This window comes from Vanessa tameamea, chromosome 24 (genome assembly GCF_037043105.1).
Source record: "Vanessa tameamea isolate UH-Manoa-2023 chromosome 24, ilVanTame1 primary haplotype, whole genome shotgun sequence".
In the NCBI taxonomy this organism is placed as follows: Eukaryota; Metazoa; Arthropoda; class Insecta; order Lepidoptera; family Nymphalidae; genus Vanessa; species Vanessa tameamea.
In genome coordinates, this window is record NC_087332.1 from 5739486 (window position 1) to 5751348 (window position 11863).

At 29.7% G+C, this 11863-nt stretch overlaps 2 protein-coding genes across 2 annotated transcripts; both read right to left on the reverse strand.

Moving 5' to 3' along the window:
* Nucleotides 1-389: 389 nt before the first annotated feature.
* LOC113402676 (protein BCCIP homolog) lies at nucleotides 390-3892 on the reverse strand. The gene is made up of 7 exons (XM_026642984.2): nucleotides 3686-3892; nucleotides 2433-2559; nucleotides 2226-2353; nucleotides 1545-1681; nucleotides 1133-1269; nucleotides 815-960; nucleotides 390-569 (listed from the first exon to the last, which is right to left on the reverse strand). The coding sequence occupies exons 1-7, from the start codon at nucleotides 3803-3805 to the stop codon at nucleotides 498-500; spliced, it is 867 nt and encodes a 288-aa protein (XP_026498769.2). The 5' UTR covers nucleotides 3806-3892; the 3' UTR covers nucleotides 390-497.
* A 472-nt stretch (nucleotides 3893-4364) lies between these two features.
* Nucleotides 4365-10771, reverse strand: LOC113402656 (odorant receptor 4-like). Its single transcript, XM_026642963.2, has 11 exons — nucleotides 10671-10771; nucleotides 10008-10156; nucleotides 9154-9306; nucleotides 8072-8251; nucleotides 7386-7538; nucleotides 6721-6844; nucleotides 5600-5696; nucleotides 5311-5412; nucleotides 4842-4930; nucleotides 4494-4560; nucleotides 4365-4421 (listed from the first exon to the last, which is right to left on the reverse strand). The coding sequence occupies exons 1-11, from the start codon at nucleotides 10712-10714 to the stop codon at nucleotides 4365-4367; spliced, it is 1215 nt and encodes a 404-aa protein (XP_026498748.2). The 5' UTR covers nucleotides 10715-10771.
* Nucleotides 10772-11863: the final 1092 nt, after the last annotated feature.

The window sequence follows — 11863 nt, forward strand, 5'->3', positions numbered from 1 at the left end:
GATTGATCAGTCTCATATCGATTCGTTCAGATCTTTTGACGAGATTGATGCACAGAAAAATAAATTAAGTACCAGCTCTTAATTTGATAATTAGCAATATTCTCCCGAGCCTTGGAAAGCAATCGCTTCGTTTCCTTTCACGGGTAGTGTCGGAATGCCGTAGGATCAGATTATGAGAATGCACCTAATTAGGGGTTTTTTTTCATCTTTGATAAGATTGCCCGCCATATATCATCAATCATCCTTTTAGATTTAATTCGTTATATTTACATATTATAAATTCATCTCGCTGGAATTCAATGTGAGGTTTCTGTGGAAATTGGAACTGTCCTTTTTTATATTATAACTATTATAAATAAAAAAAAGGAAAGGAAATGAAATTCAAAGTACTTAAGCTTAGCGTAAATTTAATATTCTTAAAGAGTATAAATATATAATTTTACATCCAGTGTAATAATGGCATAGTATGACATAACTTATTTCAAGTAAGCATTTTTTTATGCACTTTCCACCTCTTCTTTCAGCAGCCTAACTAATTGATTGAATTTACTGCCTTCAAAGATTAGTACCTGTAATTAAGATAGTAGTTGAATTAATTACAATATACTTAATGTATATATTATTAGATCTTTATTGTAAATTATGTAAAATTGTCAAAAAAATCTATCAATGAAAAATAGAATATATAGTGTAATTAAGATTGAACAGAAATTATAACAGGTGCGAAATAGAATTTATTTTTATTGGAATTGAAAAATCATGGCCTTCACCATATTGTCACATTTATAAAAAAAAAACTCATTTAAAAACATACCTTCCTACAAGGAGTCATAGCACCTCCATCAAAGTCCCACTGAGATAATTCTGCCTGTTCCGTCACATCCACATCAAAACTTGCTAAAGCCTCTTCAACTAAAGGTTTCTCCTCTTGGTTTGCAAACAATACTTCTGATTCCTCATCTTTAAAAGGAAACAAAAATTATTAAATTTTATTTTGGAAATTGTTACAAATCATTTTAACTTTATGAAATAAAAATAATATAAGTAAATAATTTAACATATTCAATGAGATCTGAAATAGTTCTTTTAAAATGCTTTTATTCAACTAGAAGTAGTAAAGGGCGAAACTCACCACCAGTTTTGTATGTTTTGCAAATCCATACAAGGTACTGGAATGTGTAGGGCATGTTCTTTTTTAATGCTTTGTCTAATTCATTCTGTAGTGATGAGAATAGTGGTACGCTGATAGCAGCTGGAATGTTGAGAATCCTGTAATAAAATTATGTTTTTATGAAAACAATTTTATCCAAGAATTTACTTAATATAATTTATTTACATATTTTAGATAAAACTCTGGATACAATTTTAATTACAAAATAATTCAGAAATCTGAATCATTAAGGTGACATGGCTCTTATTTTGAATGCAAATACTATATAACTAATATATTAACTTGCAAGTTATAAGAACAGACTTTGTTCTCAATTGCTGTAATTTTTTTTTGATATAGATTTAGTAATATGTAATGACATAAGTGTATGTACCTTTCATTTATAATTAAGCCTACATGATTAGCATCGTCTGAGAGTATTTTGTTGACTAGGGCTTTCACTCGATCATCAGCATTATCATTGGCCAGTGTGGTTAGCAATAATCTGACTTGTTTTATGCAATTTTCATCCTGAAATAATAAGTTTTTTAATATTAAAACAGATTTATACCAATTGCTTTGATTACTAGTAATAATTTATTTTAGCTCATTATAATCTTATCATTAATATCATTTCAACAGGTATATTATTATTGTGCAATTATGAAATGTTTTGTTAGTCATTTGTAATATAATAGGAATTTATTAAAATACATTACAAACAAATTAATTTAATGTATTTAGTCGGAAAAGCAATCAGTAGAAATAGCTATAGAGTTCAAGTATAAAGGCAGTTACATATCCTGTTACTCAAAATGTAATGTTTGTGTGTTTGAATGTTTATTCTTTATTCATACAACGATAGCTGGATGGATTTTGACTTAAAACATAAGTTACCTAACACATGCAAAACCTATTTATTTATAAAAATAACACTGGTTATACTCATGTATGTAATGTTAATTGTTACACATATTTATTTACACTGTGGTAAGATGAGCACAAAGGTTTGAGCCAAAACAGTAACATTGAAGGGCATTGCTTTTTATAATTATTATAAAAAAGTAATGCTCACTTTTCTTTTGGTAATATTTATTACAGTGGTCATTCCAAAGACTCCATCACTGCCATCATCGTCATCATCATCGTCATCTTGTCCATCATCTAGGCACTGTTTAACAACACTACCAATATAATTTTGTGCTAAAAAAATTAAAAAGATTAATTTAAATATCATTGTTTATATTTTTCAATCTATCATATTGTAAAAAAATTAACTTACAAATAATAATCTGTGCTAGGGCTCCCAAATCAACATTTGATTTAAGAAACAGTTGTCTCAAAAGTTGTTTAATGCCATGAAAGTCACAATCTTCTGGGTTTCGTCCTTCAAAGTCGGCTAGTAATTCCTGAAAAAAATAAATCGACAGTTTTTAATTTATACCGTTTGTTTACATTATTATCATTTTTAACACTTCATACATATCACGATAAGTATTTAAAGGCGAAACATTGTATCGTCTCAATTGCCACACATAATATTATAAACATAAGTTTCGGTTCGATCATTTGATCTCGAATGTTGAAAATTATACTTGATATTTTTGTTACTTACTAGTCTTAACTAACCATTTAGTATTATTGAACTACATAACATGTGTATTGTTTATTTTCTTTACTTTGGAATACTCTTTGAAAACATAAAATACATATATTAACATAAGATTTTTTGTACAATTTCCAAGACTTGTGAAATACAATTACAAATATCATTAATTTCACATTTGAATACTTAATACATTCGAATAAATATCAATTTTATGTTTTAATAAAATGAATTGATTTGAGTCATAAGTATACTGTAGCACAGCGATTCCCCAAAGTGGTCCAGGTGGACCCCCAGGGGTCCACGGGAGACTTGCTGGGGTCTACATAGGCGTGAATAAAAAATGAGTCCATAAGATGTTAATGGGGGTCCACGAAAATTTATTTGCTTTTGATAGTAAAGAGCAAAAATGTAAGCATAGTTTTTATAAGGGCCTACCTACATTGTTTTAAGTACCTAACTAAGCAGATAATATTTTAATAAGACAAGCGCCTGTTACTTGTCCAAACTTGCGTATTCGATATTACGTACAATTTCGTGTACAGACTTGCAAAGCGCTATCCGCCCGACAATGCTTAATGCTTGTTCAGACATGAACTTGATCACCACTATAAATACTTAATGCCAAAGGCACCTAACTTGTTTTTTTTTTTTTCTTCATCAGTTTGAGAGAATCACTAACAAATTCATAGATTTTAATTGCTGAAATACTCGTAGGGTTACTAAGGATAGAATTAAAAGCACCAATATTAAACAAATTTAAATTTAGTTCTTATTTTAGTGTATCTCTCAAACTGTGGTTACGGACACATGCCAATAGGTGGTCCACGAAAAAATACATTTGGGAACTACTGTTGTAGCGGCATGTTATTCATGTTGTTATGACGAACGCCATGTGTTTTGTTATTTAGGTTATGTTTTTGATTCACCTTATCGCCAACATAATTTCCATCGGAATCAAAGTCTGAATCCCTCTCGCTGCCAGATTCTTGTTCTTCTTCACTTTCACTGTCGTCTCTTTGTATTTCCTTGTTTTTTTTATTAGACATTTTGCTATAATATTTATGTCGCCGCTAAGGAATTCACGATCCACGATCACGATCAAATTAAATATTGAACTGTTCCACAGATTATATCATTATACACGGACTACAGAAAACTTTGCCGATTTTAAGAAAATCTAACTTGATATATGACATTGACATACCATTTGGCAACAGGTAAAAAAAATATAATATTTCATAGTACATGCAGATTATAAATACCTTTTGTTTTAATGTACGAAATTATTAAGCATCCCTTACGTTAGCGTAAACAATGCAATTGTTAGTAGGCGTTATTGTTGGCAATTAAAAATTTTACATTGGATTATGATTTTGCATGAATATTAGGTTATGTGAGTCTTTGACATAAAATAAATCACAAACTAGACGTTACACAAAAATATCTTTGTTTCGTATAGTAGTAGAATAAAATCAATGATAGAACTTTTAATCTGGATATGTTTTAAAATATTTAGATAAAAATACTCTAAAAATAAGCGAAGCAATTAACTACAAAATAATGAATTTCTATTACTTCAAGATTGAGTATTCTAATATCTATTTTTTATTGTTTATACATATTAATCAAAAGCGTGAAGTAAGACCACGATGTCTTAAGAATCTGAAAATATATATTTTAATTATTAAATTAAATTTATTTTAGCTTGTATTTTTCTTTCAAATGTGTTATTACCGTTGTATAACTGTCCAAAGATACGATTGAAAATCCATAAGTGGTTACATATACCTTTCTTTGCGACCTGAAAAATGTAAAACAACTTTAGATTATATAAAATATATTAAATAGAATTTAACAATAAACTTTATATGAGCGGTATCTGAAAGGTATTTAATTAATTTCAATAGACTTATAATATTTTGTTTTTTTTTTCTACTTAGTAGGTACTTCTTAACAAGTGATTCTATAGTTGATTTACGAAATAAATATTATAATATAAGCATCGCACTAAATTACTTTAAACGACTTAGTTGTTCATGCGATAAGACAGAAACATTTTTTTATTAATATTATTTGTTGTACCTTTGCATCATTATGAGCATAGATTTCTTCATTCCCTTTGAAGCCACGTACCACCCACAGTTGTATAAAGCTTCTGCTACCCCAGTACTCTGGTAAAATGGTATAACTTAAGTAATAATAATAATATTTGTAAGCAACTTAAAGATAAGTTTTACCTTGTCTTGCTTTATAAGGTTTTGTTTTCAAATAACTGCAATGAACATGAAGTATTATAATATTTTGTGCTAGCTCACTTTGGTAGGTCGCTTTAGTAGGTGTCACACAAATAACAAATATTTTATTGCCCAACAACTGTAATTTGGTTTGTCGTGTTCCGGTTTGTAGGTTGAGTGTGCCAGTGGAAATACTACATAATATGTTAATTGATGAAAATGGAAGTTAGAAGATAGTGTTTAGTCTGTGCACTTACGATTAGATGACCCATTTGACAGTTGGCCTGTAGGCAATATGATATAAAAAAAAAACTCACTGTATCAAGTAACTGTTGTCCATACCAACATAGTATCCATATTTGCAAGATAGATGTTAAACAAAATATTTTATAATTAAATTCGTTCCATTTCTCAATAATCTATAAAAAAGTTTACATTATTATGAAATTATAATTGTCTTTATTATTCAGTTTACTAGATCAGATAAAATAAAATAAATGTATAGTTTCTATCGTTATTCGTTGACAATGTTATTTGAATTATTATAAATATAAAATAAACTAAAATATTTAATAACTATATAAAAAATATTAATTTTATACTAACCGCGCAGCAGAATAAGCAAAAACAAATAATTATCGAGCTATTAATAAAATTGACAAGGAGAGTAAATGTATACAAGTCTTCAACATCACTGGAGAGCCTGTGAAAAGAAAATTAAGGTGTTCTACTTAAAATTAAACAATTATAATATTGATAGGTTTACGAATATATATTTAAACAAATAAGTCTTTGTTAGAGGCGTAAAACCGAACAACTGGAGATCAAGCACATACAGCGACACAAAATAATGTATGTAGGTACATACATACATCAATAACAAAAAACATAAAAACTTACAGAAATTATTCTATACAGAACAAAAATATATATATTGGTATGTAGGTATATATTGTGTGGGTGTTGAACGTGTATCTGGCCAAAGAACGAACTTAACTAGGAATACATTAACTAGAAATTTGACTATTTGAGTACATTTTAAGGAATGAATTAATAAACAAGCGCAATTTCAACGATCAGTCACTCCGCTATATAGTAGCTATTATTTCGCTGTGACGGTATGAATAAATCATCAATTTTTTGAGATTATCAGAAGAAAATAATGGTATAATATAATTTTTTAAATTTTCATTTTTTGTACGAAAAACGAGCATCTCAGATCACTTCATTAAGAATGTAAAATTATTTTTTATAAAGACATGAGTGTGGCCAATTTCTTTTGCACGACGTAATCGACTTTTTGACTTACTACATAAGAATGCGTTCAGTTAGTTGATCGAACATGGTTAAGTATGATATTCCAGCCAACGATCTGTAGCATTTATATTAGTAATGTAAATGTTCGTTTCCGGTGGGCTGATATGAGGCCATCTCTCCGTTTGAGTAGAAGAATCGGAACAGCGTTGCGCTTTTCTATTTGGGTTGGTGGATTATTGGGTATCCTCGAGTTATTATTCCTTCACCATCATTCACGAGATGAGTTAGAAACATACATGAAGATTATAAACAATAAACATTAAGAGATGCTTGCTCGTTGTATCAACCCGAAATATTCGGTTAATATTCACCTGTTCTAACCACTGTACCATCTCAGCTATATATTAATAATATGCAATAATATTAGATAAAATGCTCAAATGGTGATTTCTATTCATTAATAATATTACCTTATCAAAGCTCGATGTCTTTTAACGATGAAGGTGAACTCTTCAATGTGTCTTTGCTCCGCGTCTTTGTCATTAGTACTCTTTGGATTATTAATATTTGATGTGTGTAATTTGCTGTATTCCGCTATAAATTTAACATATTTTATAAGCTCGTCTATCGTCTAAGAATCACTAGAATTTGGTAAATATCATTAATTCTAAATTTACTCTTACTTACGTACTTACGAGTACTTATTTAAATAATTTAAAAATTTACAAGTTATTTAAATAATATGAAGAAAAATTAAGTACTTGTACCACGTTAAATTTAAAAAAAAAAAAAACATTTTCAAAATAGTTTTGATGAACGTTAATTCGTTTTACTTATGTCTATGTTTATATATATATAATACTGGATGTGGTCATAGTAAATTTACACAAAAATTTTACGCAAATCTTACATCGGGTACCCAATATAACCATTATCACATGATTATAATGATCCATTTCATGAGATGAAGCGATTCGGACTTTTGTTTGTATTAAATAAAATATACTTCTATTTTCTTCTATCTTATCGAATTACGATACTACTATTTAATACGAATTATCCGCGTCTGGTAAATCTTTCTATAATCACATTGAGTATAATCATATTTTTAAATTTTTTGCAATCTTTAACCTACCAAGTGAATAAGATTCCACTAGTTGGTCGTCAATCGGAACGTAAATTAATTTGTTTATTCTGATTGCAAGCAGAGAAAACTGTGTTGTTATATGACTGAGGAAGATGCAAAATAACAAATCTCCGCATACCATAGAGCCAGCTGAAAGAAAACCTAAAAAAATAATTGCTTGGAATATTATTAGAACATAAAATTGACAGATACATGTAGCAAACAATTATATATATACAAAGATATATGTAATGTTTTATATATATATCTGTGGTAAAAACTGTGCTTGGACTGTAGTAAATAAATTGTGCTGCAAGTTTTGAATTTATAATGAAACAACTTTGAAGTAAGAAATATTCGTAAGAAAATATATTTTTGATGTAATTATTATAATTTACTTTTAATTTATTTGATTCATGTGTTTAAAATTAACCTATCGTATAAATTAGTGGGGATTTAGGGCCGTCCGTCTGTCGTCTGACGGTCTGTCTGTCTGTAGCTCTTGCACGGCCAAGCTACTGAACCAAATTTCATAAAATTTGCTTATGAAGCACGTTTAAGCACCAAGGAAGGAGATATACTCAACACGTAACGACCGATCCCTAAAATGCAGGCAAAGCTAGGGGCTACAACTAGTATAACATAAACTTTAACTTTAGACGATTATAATATAATAAAAATAAGTCGTTACTCACAATGGAATGTTTGTACAAAATAAACGATTTCATATCGATGGCCCTGAAATGGGTCGAAGGGCAGCCAGTAAGAGAAACCGAATATAAGTTCTACGTCTTGACCAGTTCGATTTTTTATCCAGGCTATCATTGATGGCACCGTAAAAATGCTCGCTAGCATAGCGTTGCATAAGAAATACACTGTTGTTTGAAAATATTAAAACATAATTACAAAAAATTCAATTTCATTATAAAATATTAACATTTAATGTACTAATTTTTAGTATATCATATTAGAAGACGAAGTTATTAACTAATATTAGACATAAGCCTACGCGGCAGGTCGCAGATTTGAGCCCAATATTTACGCGCAATTACAATTGATACGCGAAAAGACGCGTTGCCACAGAACTAGGGTTCATAAAATGACATCGCGACAATCCCCGGCGATTGCGCGCCACATGCCGCGCTAATGGGTTGACTTTTATACATACAAGTCAATAGATATGGCACTAAATGTTTTTTCGACGCGTTTCATTACCAACATACACAACCTAACCGAATATTCATATGTTATAAAATATAGCGTTGTCCTTTGTAATAGATAATTTATTATTTAATATTTACGTGCTGCATTAATCTATAGCATATTTTGTATTATATGGAATTTTATTATATAAATGATGAAGGTTGTCTGGAAGAGCCTTAAACTAATATTGCCGCTTTTGTACTCTCTAATTCGTAAAGCTTATTTCTGTATACTTATATTTCTTATGTGCAATAAAGACTTTTACTTTTGAAGTGATAACTTCCTATGGCAGGGTAACGCTTCGTTATGTAACGCGTTACGGAACCAGTCTGTCTGTCTTCCCTTTCCCTTACACAAAGTCTAATGCACATATTCAAGAATTGTAACTAAGAATAAAATATATTTTATATTTTATCAATAAATAACTTTTCCTTACATTATCATATTCTCTCTCTCTCTCTCAAGTCTCAATCTCAATATTAAATAGTTCAACTAATATTAACTTATGTCGGGCGTCCCGACTCCCGAGACGCACATTTAGTTTTCTTTTTTTACTTAAATCTGTTTTTCTAACCTTTTACAACAATTCGGAGTCGATCCATTGCATCACTAATAATCTTATGTTCATCTTCTGATATGCGTCCCGTCGGCCACATATCTCGTGGCTCCATCATCAGGTTCTTGAAAACAGACCTGTAGCGCTTGATCTTGTAGATCTTGGCAATTGCTGTTTGGATATTTAATAATAATCAGAGGAATATAAAAATAAAATTAAATTAATTCAATCGCATATTATAGATTTCATTAAAATATAATATACTTTTAAAGTGTTTCTTATACTCAAATTGTGGCGGGTTATTGTTAGAAAAAAGGAAATTTCTACAACTGTTATATCTTATTAAAGGTTATAATTATTTATATAAATTCAAAGGATATAACTTTTACTATATGCAGAAAATATAAGTTACTACAAATAGGTTCTATTCATAATTTTATGGAAAACGTCATCGAAAACGTTATACGATGGATTATAATAGAAAAATCGTTTTTTTTCAATGTCAATAAATCGACGCAATAACATAAGCAAATGCAACCTAGATATGCTAGATGTTAACACATTTCAACTTTTTACAGTTTTTGCCAAAATTTAGAAAATGTCAGAATCACGCCGCAGTCTAGAAGTTGTATAAAACTTTACATCCCCATGTCTCGGCAGCCTAAGCCTTCATGCCGAAGAGCGTAAGGCTTTCGCGTCAGATTTGTCATCTTAAAATACTTACTCCAAAATGAAAAATGTTTTAATGTTAAAAACTTTATTTTTGATATACTGTGTAAGAGTGAATAAGTTAACATTTTCAATATGATTTTGGTATATTTTCTTATGGATGTATTTATTTAATATATATCTGTAGTGGAATGGATACGTACTTACAATAAGGAACCCGACACAAGGCATCATGGTAAACAGGTCAAGAAACGTCCCAATTGAAGCCATGACAAACATGTTCGTCGTCTCCAATGCAATCGATAGCAATATATTGGCGAAGTTGAACCAGAAAAGTGAATTCCAACAGAAACTAAAAATGTATTTAAAAATAAACGACTTTTATTCATGTGTCTTTAGTGTCGAAATAAAGTTTCGTGTTTGCCCGGAGAACAATTCTCTAGTGGTTCTATATGAAATTAATGTCTTACAGATACGTAAATACATATGTATGTATATTCATACATGCATTTTTAAAAATTACTTTTTTATAGTGATGCTTCGTATTGATGTTTTTTTATAATAGCATCAAATTTTTTGGGAATAATATTTTTTTGTTTTTTTTTTTTATATTTAGTTTACAAACTCTTTTAGTATTCATTTTTGACATTGGCGCTGTAAGAAATATAACCGATTCCTCAGCCTAGCCATAGCCAAGCTTATAGCCAATGGACCGCCAATCTCAGGAGCCCTGTTATGTCCCTTGTGACTGTTTGGCGATATATTATATATGATGAATGGTATCTACCCAGACGGCCTTGTACACAGGTATACCCCCGAATATATATATATATATATATATAAATATAAATAAAGTAAACTTTTACCTCGAGAAGTTTGTTAGACTTTCGTTTAGGGGTACTCCAATCATTTTCAACAATTTTTTAGCAAGAATATAAGTCTTGTCGTAGTCGTCTACATTTCCTTCATACACCTAAAAGAAATAATTAATAATAATGTTTATTTGTCAATTAACCTTTTTTTAGCTTTTGCCTTCCTCTACTTGACGAAAATCTCGCATACAGAACGCCAATCATCGCGGTTTGAGCAACATCCCATATTTGCCACCTCTTTTAAATCGTTGGTTGGACCATCTTTTCATAGGGCTTCCTGCACTACGTTTGTCTAAGTCTCCTATAGCACAAAGTAGCAGCAGCTGAGCATGCTGGACCGAGAAAAATGATACCAATAGAATTTTTTTTGCATGATATAAATAAAAATAATATCAAAATTAATTGAATTATACATTACGGTATCAGTTTGGGCAGATACCTTATAATAAATATAAGAAACCTGTGTCAAAGGGTCTCCTTTTTTGTGTATTACAATTTTATCATATAGATGAATTCAAACTACATTATTCTTCTGTTTTATTATTGTTTATTTTTGTATTATATGCAATATGAATATGTACGTATGTACACACAACATATACGCGGGTGAGCGCGCGCGCTCGCCTATGCGTCTGTGGTTTATTTAAATAACCTATTTATTTCACTAAACAAAGATTTTTTATTGTATTAATAGTTAAGTTAAATAAAATAAATGAAAAAATAATCTTATTAAAATTACAATGTTAAACTTTAATACATAATTAACATACTTTTTCTCGTGTTTCCAATTTATTTTTTTTCGATGTTTTTTCCATCGACGCCATTTTTACTGCTAGCTAAGATCAACGCGAAGTAAATTTTAGTAATGTAAAAGAGTTAGCACATTCTCTCTTATATATGAGAAGTATTGTGGGAAATGACAGATTTAAAAGAATATACAATTATTGGTACGTACGTAACCAGTTATTAAGTTTGCAATGTTTTTAGTCATAAATAAAATAAAAGAACTCATACTATTATTATGGAATAAATTATTCATTTATATTTTTACACGAGACGCAAATTCTGTTTATTAATTTTAACATAGAAAAGATAATGATTTATTAAGAAATAGCTGTACCTGCGGCTTTACCCGCGCGAAATTTACGAAACTACCAATAACACTCAAACCGTTAAGCCCGATTTTA